Below are 15266 nucleotides of genomic sequence, written 5' to 3'. Positions count from 1 at the left end.
ATGGTCAAGCCAACTTGGCTGTATGAACCTTCAGACTCTGCCTTCACTTTGTAAAGAAGGTAAAGATTCCTGTATATTAATCAATACTCTGACATTATAGTATATTTTTATGCAAGGATAATCTGGCCTTGGGAAAAGATATATTATGGGCTATTTATGTAGAAATATCCATGTTAGATAGTAACTTTTAATCCAATAATCACACTTTCATGTGAATGGAGCTCAGCTGCCTAAGGCTGATAGACTGGTGGGGGCAGTGAGGTCAAAAAACTACAGCCTCTAGCTACACACTTTAAAGTGACAAGTTAAATCATACACCCAACCCCCCACCATGATCTAAATCTGTACAAGAAATCAGTTTCAAATTGATGTTTTTAAAGTGAGATTGAATTTTTTGAAGTGGCTTTTTTTTTACAAATGCTAGATACCATTTTTGTGAGTTTCCACTTAGGACTGATGCATGGAAAATAAGCCTTGCAGAGTAAGCCTGTTAGCTCACTTTTATTTCTAAAACTAGATGTGAACTTTTGTACAGGAAAGTGGCCAAGTACATTAAAGCCTCTGCATAGACTTTCTAGTACTTGCTCTCTTGGTTTCTACTTAAGTGTTCATTGAAATATTATTAACTGTGAAAAATTGATAAAATATTCTCATGCTAAAAACACTGAATTGTCATCATAATGTCACATCAGACTGTCATGGTTCATAACTGCTTTTTATCAATTTCTTAACATAAACAGTTCTTAGATGAAAAGAGCTGCTACTGTCAAAGTAACATTTTTATAAATGTTACTGCAAGTCAGCTGAATAATGACTGGACAAAAAGTAGTTGACTGTCTTTGGAAACAGCCGTGGGCTTCTAAGCTGCTCCCTCTTGCTAGCAAAGACAAAATAAAATAACTGTAAAATATCTACGATTGTCCTATAACCTGAGGAGAGGATAAAGGAAGGCACAGAGATACTTTTAACAACAAATCTGATTTGTATTTGGAACTTGTGAAAATGAAATAGAGAGAGCACAGCAATATAGAAAGGCAAAGGTAGCTGTGGCCCAGAAGAGAAATTTTCCTCCACGCAACCATTTCAGATACTTGGGAAGAGTGTTGCTAGGAGTACTAAGTTGGAGTGTTGCTAGGAGTACACCAATGTAGTCTGGAACTTAACTGATTTGACATATGGGTCTGGATTGAGACCCACCCAGAGAAAATGTTATAACATCTCTATTTTTTCTTCACTCACATCAGTCAGTGTCACTGGATCAGCAGTGCCTTTTAAAGAAAGGATGTAAATGATATTACACCAGCAGTGTACACAGCTGGCTCTTGTTCATCAGATAAATATCCTTGCTTCACTGAATCAGTGAAAATTTCTTTCAGCATTTTAATCTGAGCCAGCTGTCCTACACAGACATCCCTCACCTTTTGCATATCCCTGTGAGCAATCCATGCTCCTTACCCCTTCCAGTGACATGGTGAATTCTGCACTTACTTCTGAAGAAACTTGTAAGGATAGATTTAGATCTGTACACATGCCATGTGTAGAAGTGGAAAAAAAGAAATTCTTATTTTATTTCAAAACCATCTAGGAGGAGAAGAGATTCTGCATGCTGGACACTAAGGAGATTTTTTTTTTCCAATATGGTTGTTAAATGCTTAAAATAAACTTAAGAGCTTCTGCAGTTAGAGAATGATTTTTTTTTTTTAATTGAGATCTGTATCATTCATTATTAAAGTTAAAATTACTTGTAAAACAACATACACGTGTCTAATAACAGGATTTCTGGGCTACTTACATATAATATATGCCATGATGTCCCACAACTGGCCTCATCTTGCTTTCAGAAATTTGCATTTTTGACACGGTATGGAGGTTAAACCACTTAGAATCTTGATGTCTTACCAAGAATATCAGAGAGAGAGTATTTCAGCTGCAGGTCAGCAGCTTGCTTTGTAGGCAGGGAACATCATATGGTGGCAGCATCTGGGACTGACTTCAGATGGCTTGTAGGTAGATGCCTGTAACACTCAATGACTTTTTACAGTAAAACTGTATCTTATGTAATTATTTTTCTGTAATCCAGTTGTCTATTTGTAATTTTCAACTAGAAACTGTTGATTCAGCTTTTCAGATACAAAAGTCTTTATTTTAATGCTATTGCCTCTAAACCACCAGTATGTTTTTCCCTTCCCTCAACCACCATTTTGAACAAAATAATTTCACAGTTTCATGGAGCAGTAACAGTTGAGACAATCACTTTATGCAGCTAAATTTATTCTCAGAACAGATTACACTTAAATGTGGAGAAGTGGTCAACAGCAGGGAAAATTGTCCTTTCCGTTGTCAGTCAGGTACTTTTATGTAAGACTGGGCTCTGCTAATAAACAGTGGTGTGTTTCCTTGTTTTTCTTACTACTGTTAAATCAAACCTGCTTTGGCTGACGGGACAGCACACATTGTGGCAATGTGTTAATTAACATGCCCAAGAAAGGAGTAATGCATTCAGTGGTAATGCTGAAATGCTGAGCCCATACTGGCTCTTGAAATGAGAACATTCTCTTTTCCATGGGTGATGTACTAAAACTTTTAGATTCCATGGTAAATGATCCATGAAATGCTTAATAAAATTAAGAAATGTAGAATTCTTAGTGACAGAGAACTGGTGTAAGCTATTAGATACTCCATAATTTTTGTTCCTCTGCCACTAAAGGGCATAATATTTCTGTAGGTACAGGTGACTCTGCACAGGAAGTATATCACTAAACCTCGTTTTACTGTGAATGGATTCTATGCCATTCCTATGCTCTTTTTGTTATTCCCAGTTAACTGCCCTGTAGATAGCCTCCGTAGCCTTGCAACTCCCACATCTCCTTGCTCCCATTTAAATGAAACAGTAAGTGGCTTAAATAAAACCTACAGCCAGCACTACAGATTTCAAAAGAAAGGCTTTTATCTATTAGTCATTGACTGTGAAGATAAATCTCCTTGCTTCTGCAAGGGAGTGTGTTAATGGCATGACTGACTGACACATGATACTTACTCTAACTTACTACTAGCATTGAAAAAAATGAAGATACTAGCTTTGCTTTACATGATTCTTCTACAGACTTCAATGAAAATGTGACTACAAATAATTACAAAGCCTGCCATTTTTTAGGCAACCTATAGTATACAGAGTGGAGAATGTTACAAGAGCACATCCAATAAAGACAATACATAAACATAATAATGCAAGATATTTCAGTAAAAATAGAATAAATAAAATAAAAATATTTTAAGCTGTATTTAACAGGTTAAGTTAGAATATGGCATCAGACATACAAGGCATAGTGAACATGGCTGCCGGCCTACAGAATCACTAGGTATTATAAAAAATGCATAGATAACTGAAGGGTTGCTATAACATCAACTAGAACAGCTGCAGTTGCTCAAACACACACACACCCCATACATACTTTTTTGGCCATGGTAAAAAGAGTGTCTGAATATACTGTTAAACAAAAGATAATAGGCTTTGCAATATTAGGCTCTGATTCTGCAAACACTTGGGTGCATATTAAATCGTTTGGATAATAAGGAGCTCTGCTGAAGCAAAAAGGCCACATATAGTCAGATCATAAAGCACACTACTTAAATATTTGCAAAATCAACAGCATTTTGTTAACAGACATAAATCTCTTCAAACATACACTGGCTAGTGATGTACGGCTTTTCAAATACCCTTCTGTCTTCTCCTCAGCCCTGCCTGCAGTTGCACACATTGCTAATGAAAGCTAACCAGATGTTCCTAGCCTTGACAACACGGATGTAGAACCTTTACACTGCTGTTTGCTAAGTGTTGGTTTAGTTAAAGAGAGTCTGGATCTCTCTTGGGGAGAATCAGCACTGTGCAGATGTAATGACAAAATTTAATTATACTGTTTAAAATTAATTCACTGTTGTACAACAGTTGCCAATCCGGAATCATGACATTGTCAGCTGGAACTTTAAAAAGACACTGTCAAAATATTTAATTTAAAATAAAATAAAATGTAAACCACTAGCACAATGATGAACAAGGAAACTTTTGTCTCTTAACTTCACAATCCTACCTAAGGGTATGGTGTTAGCCACCACAGTTTGAGAGCAGTCATCCCTGGAAATGCACGAGGCCAGGTTGGATGGGCAACTTCATCTAGCAAAAAGTGCCCCCCTGACAGGGGTTTGGAACTAGACAACCTTTAAGGTCTCTTCCAAACCAAACAGTTCTGTGATTCTCTGATAGGAAGTGAATTTGTATGCTGCTCCTAACAGAGGTGACTGGGATCAATATTGGAAACTATAGAAGCTATATGCAAGCTGCCATCCCCATGCTTTGTGATCTGGCTCCATGGTCAGTTAAACCACTGGTACTGCTAAAGGGGGTGGGTTTGTTTGCATCCCCTCCCCTCCAGCTCTCCCTGTCTACTCAGTATAAGCAGCTTCTCCAGCTGTACCAGTAATAGAGGTGCAAAGGAAGTGGCAAGAGCGTGAGCCTTGAGAGGGGAATGAGTTGCTTCAGTGCCTGAGGTGCAGAATCGTGGTCATGAAGAGATCTGAGATCCAGAGAGGATCAGCTCTTCAGAAGGTATTGCAGAAAGCTAAATTTAATTACAATAGTTGCATAGCCAGCCTTTACCTGGCACTTGCTCATACATCACGCTAAGTTTAGTAATGATGTTCCTGCATTTTTCAATGCAGAAATTTCTTGAATCATCATTCTTTTCCTGTTGTGTTCCTAAGTTACTTTGCCAGGTGTGGTCATTAATTTCTTCAAACAAGGAAATAAAAAAGCAAATAGTTTGTTTATAACAGTCTCTTGCATAGTAAAATAAAAAAAAGAGTTATTGTAACAAGAACTTTGCCAATGCTCCTTTATCATTGGAGTATGACAAGATTTGGAGACTTGGGAGACACTTAGAGTTTGGAACCTAGCTATAAATGGATGCAAAACATTTTTAACACTAGTTAAACATACTTAATGTTCCATTTCCAGAATTTGTACCAATCTGTAGGTCTAGACAGAAGATGACAAAGGGAGACACTGAAGATGCATGACTGCATTTCAAAATTAGCCTGAAGTACAATTTCAAGGGCAAGGCTGGGCTGATTTGTGACGGTCTGCAGGTGTGTAAAGAAAATCAATTAGATTAAGTCTTTGGAGCAAAAGCATTGAAATCCAATTGTGCTAGCTCAGTGAAACACCATCCTGTTAAAAAACAACTCTCTTCTGATTTTGTTACAAGAGGGTTAAAAGTAAAATAAATTTCATGAAATTTTGTAAGTAACAAGAAATTTAATTGTTCTTCTTCTGGCCTGCTAAGTATTCAGCAACAAACTGAGGGGAAGGGAGAATTACGCAATCAGACACTGAACTGAACATTTCATCAAACACTTGTATAGAAAAGGTATGGAATAGTTTAGTCTCTATAAAAGTTGTAAGACAATAAAATCACTAACTACTTTCTTATTCCTGATTGGTTTGAGCCCTCTGTGAAAGAAACAGTATTTTTGATGAATTAATGATAGATTTAGGAGAATAAATTTAACAGCCAGTAGTTGAATTTGTATATTTAAAGCTGAAAAGCTTCAGTGGATCATCCTGCAACTCAATTACTGAAAACACTTCTGGATTTTTCATCATTGGTTTGGTTTTAAACACAATTCTTCTGTAAGACCATAATGTGTAACCAGAAGATGACATAATGACACTACAATTCAAAAGCATGTCAGGGAGATGTTAAAGTAGTTGCTAGACCAATGCTGACAAACAATTCAAAACTAACAGGTGTAATTCTGTAAAAAATAAAACTTGGTATTTAATCTACAGTAATTCAATGGTAGCTAATACTTGGTACCTATTCCAGTGTTGAAAACAGAGCAAAGTGCTGTAGGATTTAGGATTGGTTTGTGACAAATCCAGCTCAAGAAGGTGAGACTTTTAACTCAGGCATCATTCACTCCAAGGACTTTAGCATGAGTTCACTGGGAGGGATGTGGCCATATTCTTTTTTCGGTGAGTTTACGTAATGTTCATGTATTTACAATCAAACAGACCTTCCATTGCCCATGATGTAACTCACTGACAGCAAAAAAATTATTCATGCTTCTTTTCGTATCACACGATGGTGGCAAGAATGAGAGAACATGCTTGTCTAACATTGTTTTGATAGGGGTAAATTCTCTGAAGAGAAAGCATCAGCAACTGAAATGGAAGGTCAGACATCGTCCATTCATTTTCCATAGTGTGGCTCCTGTTATCTTCAGTCAAACGTTAGGAGAATCTTCTCTCTTACGCAGCTATGGCATCTCAGTGACCGGACGTTTCTGTTTCAAAGTGTCAATGAGAGACAAGACTCCTCTTTTTACGTTAGTGGTAACTCTTCTGGTCACCGAGTCTGCAGGAGGTGGGGGCGGCCGAACTTTCTGTGAAGGAGGTCTGGCTACTAAGCACTTCTGATACCGTAACTGCAACAAAACAAAGCCATTCTGCAGTCATTACTGGATCAAATAACTTCATAGACCATTTAAAATACACTTTTAGCATTTTCTCATTAAATACAGTCAAACCTCTGTTTTGGCTGTGACAAAAAGCTCAGCTGAAGTAAATGGGAAATTGGTCTGTCAATGTTTGGGCAAAAACTTTCCATTAGCACACAACAGATATTAAATCATATAAATACCCATTTGAAAACTGAAAAGTAAGTTTTCTGGGTTCAGCTACTCTAGAACAAAGGTTATATTCACTATATTGCCACTGGATTTCATAACACAACTCCAAGAAAAATGTTTTTCTGGCATCAGATAACTTGTTTAGTGAAAGAAAATATTTCTAATTTACATAGATTGTTGCAGAGGTTAGGAGAGAAAATTATTAAAGGGGCATTGTTCACTAAGCTGGCACTTTAAACATTAAAATGTTTGGATTTTAATTGATTAAATATATCATAATATCAATTCCTATTTTTATCTTTCTTTTCTCTGCCTTGAAATTAATATAACTGCAAATTTGAAAAAAACGATCATTTATGGAGGCAGTGAAAATCTTAAGTGCTATTAGATGCCTTTGAAGAAGGTCACTTACCATACAAGCAGCCTGAACAGCTTCTGATACATTGCCTGCATTTGGTTCACACCAAAAAACATGGCACTCAAAATGCTGGTTTCCCGTGTCCATAATGAAGGCGAACGTGTGGATGTCTTTGCCTACTCCCATGAAGGACAGGAACCGCACACGACACTCCACCATGATTTCCTCTTCATTCTGGTCATGAATCAAAGGATTGATCATTACTACTGGATACTCTGTGGAACTTTCAATTTCGATTCAATGGGAGGATATACTGCTACAGTATTGTAACTCCTTCTTATCTAGCTACATAAACCAAGCGTGCCCAAGCCTGGGCTGGATCTCCTCTTCTAGGCTGTCACCAGAAAACCGAGGCTTTGAGCATTACCGCAAAATTTTAAAATGTTGTACATTTTAAAAGCTGCTTGTTTTGTGAAGAAACAAAACAACATGGCTATAATGACCCCAAAACATACTCCCCTATCATTGGTATGTTATAGAGATGTTGGTTTAGTAGCTCATAGAAAGACATATATAAAAGACTGCATTAGTAAGTTTCACTGTATTACACTCTATGGAAAATGCTCTACATTTTCTTCTGTAACACAGACTTTTATATTACTCTTGGCTTCTGTACCAAGAATAAGGCAAATGCAGTTTGGAATTTAGGATTGCTACTTTGGGTTTAACCTACATTTTAGGCTCAAAATTCCTGGAAAGTAAAACACTGAATTTGAATATCTAATGAATACTTAAAATAATTTATTTCTGAGAAGATGCTTGGAATGATAAAGAAAACTGAAGCTGAAATGAGCAGTAAGAGCCTCTGCAGACTCTGGAAAGAAATAAAATGCAAAATAAGCAAATGAATTTTAGTTTACATTAACCCTACTAGCATTTCCGTGTTCCTGGTTTTCAACACTCATACTATGTTAACTGTGTTTAAAACAACACAGTCTGCCTTACTCTTTCATTGATGACTGTGACAGTAGCATCAGCAACATTCATGGTAACTGGCATCCAGTCATCTTTGCTAGAGGAAGCCATTAGACTTTCAATGGCATTGTTCAGAGTATCCATTCCTAAAACAGAATAAAATGCAATAGTGAAAAATAATATATGTAAACAATAACAGATTTTTTTATCTTCACACATAGTATAGAAAACAGATTGTTTTGGATGTCTTATTAAAATTAATTTGATAATGGAAGAAAGTATTAGGAAGTTGTATTTCTCCATCTGAAAAACCAAAACAGATGCCTCTGGCATATAAAAAAAACCAGGATAGCATCTTGTTTAGTTTTTGTACTGTTTCAGTTCTTTAGGGCCCTTCTCATTAGTAGCAGAGCTCATATTCAGAGAAAGCTGAAAGAAACTTCACCTTCTGGGCAGCTCCCAGAATACTGTTTGCAAAACACATGTTCATATGATGCCCTGAATATTAGATGTCTTCATGCTTGATTCATATGACTGAAACAGAAGAGTTGCTACACTTCAAAAATCATGCACTGGCAGTTGACAAACCATTAGAATTTAAGCAAGGTACTTTGGAATTCACTTAAGTGTTACATACCTACAGGTTTAGCTACAGGTAGCATGCCCAGGTACTGGACGTGGAACTTCTGTACGAGTTCTGTCTTTGGTGTTGGGAAATCTACTGCATGGGAACAAAAGTCAATTTCTGTTGATCAGCATTCACAGCAAGAAAAAACACTTTTATTTAATCAATAACAAGAACTGTTTATCCATTAATTGTACTCTGATGCTATTGCATTGATTAAAATAAATTTTTACTCCTTCTAACAAGAACAAGCCTCAATAATTTCTAAAGGAATTTTTGGTCTATGCTAAGAATAAAATCACATTATATGGCTGGCATATTAAAATGCAGAAAATATAGATGAATGGGTCTTTGAGATATACAGACCTAAGTTTCACTGCAATAACTATGTAAAATCTGGAATCTGCTTTTAATCCTTGCTAATATGTTAAACAGTCTCCAAGTAATCAATACTACTGCCTGAACAGTACACATTACACAGACCATTGCAGAAGCTGATGTATGGATTAGGAGTAAGACATTCAGTACAGCCTGGTGGATCTAGAAGTGTATAATTTGCTGTAAAGCTAACACAAAGTGTATTTGTTCTCCTGGAATACTTTCAAAACAGCAACTACTAAGATATGACTAATAATGGCACGCAAAGGCAACTTCCTTCTACCATGCAGTAGAGTGTGCAAAAGACTCTTCAGCTGGATGACAACCCGCTTGCACCCTTGCTGAAATAGAAGTTGCTGAAATAGATGCTGAAACCTAGGAGGAATTCTCCTATGGCTCTTCTGAATCCGAGTGATTAACTGGAGTATATTCTGGTTTTAAGGAAGATCTGGCCAACTGGTGCAGTCTCAAGTCAGGAGGTATTTTGATTTGAAAAAGACAATATTCTGAGTAGCCACAAATAAGTAAGACTGTGTTTGCAACGCTTGTATTTCAAAATAAAAGAGGAAATGGACAAGTTGACGTAACTGAGCAGGAGTCCATAACTGTCAACATAACCAAGAAAAATACTTAAAGTGAAACAGGAACAGATTACCACCAGTCAGATACATTAATTAAAAGGCAGGATTACACTCCTGACTTCTCCCCCCAATATGCTCAATTTTGGTCAAAAGCTGCATCAGAAACAAAACTTATCTGAAATAGCACCATCCTGAGGATACTAGCTGTAACACACAGTACCTTGCAGAGGAACATCAAGGGTGACATTTGTCCTATCTTGCAATGAGCTGCAAGCCATAGCTTTAGCATTCTTCCGTTCAGCCATAATCTGAAGAAGACAGTGATAATACAGCATTTAAAAAAAAATATATAGTACAGCAGCAACTATAAATTTACCCCTATTATAACCCTAGCTTCTGAAATCTGAAATAAGTCAGAAGGTACATGACTAAGCAGGCTATTCTTTTAACAACTTTAATTTTACTCCATTCACCATTCCTTAAATACATAAAGAACCTAGGTGGTGTCCAAGCCTAGATCAAAGAGGTTGAGGAGGAAAAAAACTAGTCATTTTTATCAAGAGCAAAATTATAGTGAGGAGTAATAGAGCAAGAAACATAAATATTTAACACACAGAGAAGAAGGTGTTCATTATGCATGTTCCTCTCTGAACTATCTTCTGCTGTGTAAACTTTTTTCCTCCATTTTTATGTTTATTCTGGAATTAAAAATCCTGTGCAAAATACAACATATCCTTCCCTCAAAATGTGTAGTACTAGCAGAAGAGGAAAAAAGCCCCACTTGTAAATAAACATTTTGGATGGCTATTCACTACAAATATATGACTGAGAAAGGATCCAGGGAAGCTAACAGAGGTTTTCCAAAGCTCGTATATAAACCAAAGGTATCTGCTTCTTTATGTTATGACTGTTCATTGTAATTAAGCTATAAAGATAACTGGTATTACAGCAGATGACACTTGGTCTGAAAATGCTTCTAGCAAATTTCTCTCCTCTGCCCTCCTCCTTTTTTTTTCAGGTTTTATATTCTGAAAGTATTTTCTGTTGCAGGGACATATGGGAATATTCATGCCCTCTGATGAAAAATTATACACAGTAGCTTAGGAAGAAACCCTGACTCAGTAAAGAGGTACAGCATGTGAACACAAGCCAAGTGTTTTCCTGGATCAGGATTACATCTATTGCTGAATTAACTGTGTTACTGTTAGCTATGGTTTTAAATGCCTAGTTGTTCTCTTATCCAAAATTAGTGTCAGAAGTTTCATGTCATAGTTACTTATGTGACAGATCCCTTTCTGATATTCCTGTGTAAAGCTACCACGGCATTTACTTGATGTTGACCTTACAGGATAAAAGCATCAGTGGTAGGGCCTGTGTAGCATGTTTTTCCCTGCTAGATTTGCTGGAAACATCTGTGTGAGTTGGGGAGTTGGAGGAGAACTGGGAAGAACGTAACAGGTCTCCAGTCAGCCACTGCTGCAGTGCTGGTGTTAAAATTCACCAAGCACAGCCTGCAGCTCCTTGACCAACCTGAGCAGCTCCCCGAGTGCTGCCACTGGCACTCCCTCTGGCACCCAAACCTGGACAAACCTGCCAGGCTTTTCACAGTTGATGGGCTACCTTCTGCCTCAGGCATAACTGTGGTGCCCAGAGGGTTACAGTATGCACCCTGTGTAAAGACTCAACGTTGCTTGCATGAAACACCACAAAAAAGTTCAGTACCATGTCTTCAGTGTGGCAAAACCAAAAAATTTTTAGCCTATGCAACCAGCTGTAGAGGAGGGTTTGGCATCACTGATTCCATTCACTAACATGAAGACAAAATGTAAAAAGCAAATGACAGTCACGCAGCAGAATTTTAAAACCTGAAGGTTTTCTAACTAGCATTTCTAGAAGAGCTGTGACTCATGACGAGACAAGTTACACAGGGATAACTGATAAGGTTATTCATCCCCACAGCCCACTTTTTCCATGATGCAAACTAACATGCTTTAAGGAAAACCAAAAAGAGCAACATGGTATTTTTAAAAAGGGGCAGTCTCAAATCCACCACATCTCAACAAAAAATAAAAGAAGAGTTTCAAGTAGATTAGTTTAACTTCCTCTTTGTAAAGCACTTCAATCAGATTGCCCTCTGTAAAGGATGTGCTGCATTGTTGCTGATGCTTGAAATGACTGTACAGAGGACACTCATAACTGATCATCCAAGAAAACCAAAATTAATAGCCAGGGAATGGTGTCAAATCTGTAAGGTAGAATGACCGAAAAGAACACTCCTCCCCAGTATTATGGACAACACTCTCAGAGCAGGAACATATCCTCTAGTATACATAACTAGAGTACCTTAAACCCCCTTTTCCCCATGATTTTTTAAATACAGTTAGCAACTATTTTCCTCTGTGTCCTGCAGGATAGTACCATTGAATAACACCATTCAAACAAGGTCTGATTCATTTATGGAGTTTAACATCATTGTTTATAATTAATTGAACCTCTGTGTTCTCTTTCCATTTTGAACCTGCAGCTTCTTTATTATTCAGGAAAGCCTTTGGTCTCTATACACACTTGTCGAATCAAAAGCACATATCATCCTCCTCAAATCTAAATGCCCACTCTCCCATAATTCCCATCCATTTGTGTTCTTTTCCTCACAAATTCTCTGTGCTGTTTCTCATTGCCAGTTATATAAACTAAACTAACACTGCATACAACCACTGATTACATGTATAAGGCTTAGGGACCTCTGAACAGACAAATGCAGCTGATTTTAAATCCACTTGCCTTTGAGCAGATTTCGTGTAAACTTGTAGCAATAGCTTTTGCAGGTGTGTCACATCGAAACACATGACATTTCAGAATTCTTGTGTCTTTGTCTCTTGCCACGTAAGCAAAGTCTCTGTGTAAACAAGACAAAGGGACACATTAGAAACATACAGAACAAATTTGATGACATTAGAATCAGCCTCAACTCTCAAAAACACATGCCTTCAACAGAGCAGGTATACAAATGTAATAAACTGCTTAGCCATGAAACATGTACCTAAAGTTTCGTGCTTAATCTGTATAATTCAAAAGCTCATTTTGGTTTCCTAACTGTGCAGCTTACTCAAGTTACAACCCATAATTCCAAACGCAATTGTAAATAAACAGCAAAATTTACTCAAATATGTTATTGAAGATGAAGTAGGGAGAGAATTACATATTAAGACAGAAAACATATGCAGCTCTCAACTGCTAAAAAAATCCAAGAAACAGCACACAAGAGTGTAGTCAGAGAAAAATTGTATTTCGAAGGACTGTATAAAGTGTTTAAAATATGCGGATAGTAATTAGAGATCTCGTTGCATAAGGGAGATGTGAACCTGCTGAGCTTTGCTTGCACTAATTGCCCTAAATTTCTGACCTTATTTTTTCAAAAGTTAAATAAAGCTGCCCTACAAAAGAGGTTTTTGCACTGTACTGGCTAGTCACCGCAGCACAGTAAAGCTTTCTAGCATAGATGAAGGAAATGCCACGACCAGGTTTATTTGTTCTCAGGCTGCTTAAGAGCTGGAGCTCTTCTGAAACAGTCAAAGTGATACATACTGAGCCAGGAACAAGCCTGGATTTGCCCAGTTGCCATCCTTACTGTACAAGACTCTATGTTCACTGGTCTTGCACGTCTGCTTTTTCATGTCCTCCAAGCAACTACAGCTCATTCCTACTTTGTCACCCTCTTGCTAACTTCCGATTTCTCTGGGACTTTGCTCCAGCCTCTCTTACGCCTGAAGTCTCTTTTCAGTACCTTTCTGCTTTGCACATAAATAATTACCAGCAAGACTAAGTGGTGAAGAGATAGGAGAGATATTCCTAAGCCACTGGCCTAGTATAAACTAAAGTATTTCTGTATATAAAAGCCTGTCAATATTCCAAGCAGCATTTAATGTAGCATGGATGGCCAATTTTTAAATTCATTTTAAATGCCCCGTGAATTGAAGAATTTTATACTGAAGCTCTCCAGGGAGAATCAGAGACTGTGGCAGACAGATTGCTGGCCTTCCTGCTCTGTGTGAGATGTGGACACTGCCCTGCAGTTAAGTACTGTACCTGTATCTAACTGAACAGCAGATTTTGTTCTTCATGAGCCCTTGCAATATAAGGGCTGCTCATTAACAGGAACAGGTGGTTGCTCCATCTAAGTGCTTTTCAACCTGAAGCTTGATGAATAATATTTAAAAAAACCCAAGCCACACAAAATTATCAGGGGATGAGATCTGAAAGCAATTCCACATGACAGAACCATGCAGAAACACAGTGAAGCTGTAGGCCCCTCTCCATTTCGCAGCATTCCAACCTGCAATGGCATACACTAGGGCACAGCAGGGACAGAAGGCAGTGGGGCAGCATGTGGAATGTGCTGCCACCTGAACCCTTCCTGCATGGGGAATGCAGCTCTCGGTGGCTGCAGCACTGCCCTGCCAGCATGTAACACACAGGCATCCTGGGGAGGGACAGTGTTTTACCCACCTGATCATGACCTGCAGGAAAAATCACAAAGCAATAATCCAGGATGGTGCTGTCTATTACACAAGATGCCCCAAGGTTTCCTAGCTCCAGCCTGACCCCAAGTCCCTCGGCCACAAGAGCCTTTTGGCATGTTGTTCCCTTTTTCTGCACTGCAAGATCACAGACATGTTGAGTTTCAGCTGGAGTCTTGCCCCTGGAAAAAGACTGACACTTTTGGCTCATCTGGACATGTGCCAAGCCTTGCTTTAGAACGGTTTCCTCCTCGCTTAATGCTTCAAAAGCAAGCTGAAGACTCCTAGTTGGACTCCAAGAGAAGAGGGCATGGATCACCTGTAGCCTATAAAAAATCAGCAGCTGCAGGGAAAAAAAATGAAACAAGGTGCCACATAAAAAAACCTTTGAGACTTTTGCCTTTTGACATAAACTTTCAACATTACTGAAATGCAGGGCAGGTCTCTGGAAATGCTCAGGCTCACAAAGTCCCACATTTAATATCCTGAGCTCTGACAAGACCTAGACTAGTTTGAGAGCTATAGGCGAGGAATTTCCAAAAATCCTAAGCATTTCAGGTTTTGTTTTCCATGTTCTTGGCTTCAGCTGCCATCTTTTAAATGTCCTAAGTTACTGACTTCACATTTTTGAGTCCAAATACCGTTCCCTGCAAGTATTTTAACTGCAATACAGAAACATAATTCACTTAACAGACATGGATTTTCTACCATAACTTCAATAAGACTTCCCCCCGCTTTACATATAAGAAAAGCTTGCTGGCAGTGACCATCACTGGCAGGTAGCAAAGACAGCATAAAAAACCAGAGTGCTGTGCACACTTTATTACTGGATCAAGGTCCATTCTTTCAGAAGGCAGAAAGTAGCTGAAACCTGTGTTTGCATTAAAATAAAATTGAAAGTCATCTATGTGACCATTACATGGTTATTTACTACCATTTGCAAGTAGTTACCTCAAATCAATACTATTCCTTCGAGGACTTGAAAACAGGTGATTTATGCATTCCTTTACAAAATGATCCCAGGAAGAGCATCCTGTGTTGTTTTGCCAAGCTGCTTGCACTGCACAGAAACCTGTTTGAATAAACAGAAATCTGCACGTCCTGAGGAGGCTGTCCAAATCCAGGATTTCCAATTATAAGGCCAG

At 38.1% G+C, this 15266-nt stretch overlaps 1 protein-coding gene across 11 annotated transcripts in view; it reads right to left on the bottom strand.

Moving 5' to 3' along the window:
• Positions 1-2254: 2254 nt before the first annotated feature.
• Positions 2255-15266, bottom strand: part of APBB2 (amyloid beta precursor protein binding family B member 2) — a 169936-nt gene continuing 156924 nt past the window's right edge. For 9 of the 11 annotated variants that reach the window (XM_082282134.1, XM_082282135.1, XM_082282138.1 and 6 more), the window contains 6 exons: positions 12386-12500; positions 9825-9912; positions 8658-8741; positions 8051-8166; positions 7100-7279; positions 2255-6483 (listed from right to left, as the gene is read on the bottom strand). In XM_082282134.1, the coding sequence (XP_082138260.1) occupies positions 6316-6483; positions 7100-7279; positions 8051-8166; positions 8658-8741; positions 9825-9912; positions 12386-12500 (751 nt within the window). In that variant the 3' untranslated portion in view covers positions 2255-6315. The remainder of the gene's footprint in view (positions 6484-7099; positions 7280-8050; positions 8167-8657; positions 8742-9824; positions 9913-12385; positions 12501-15266) is intronic. The other 2 variants (XM_082282132.1, XM_082282137.1) reach the window with 1 other exon arrangement.

This window comes from Coloeus monedula (assembly GCF_965178545.1).
Source record: "Coloeus monedula genome assembly, chromosome: 5".
In the NCBI taxonomy this organism is placed as follows: Eukaryota; Metazoa; Chordata; class Aves; order Passeriformes; family Corvidae; genus Coloeus; species Coloeus monedula.
The sequence above is the reverse complement of the archived record's forward strand: the minus strand, read 5'-3'. Positions and strand labels throughout refer to the sequence as shown.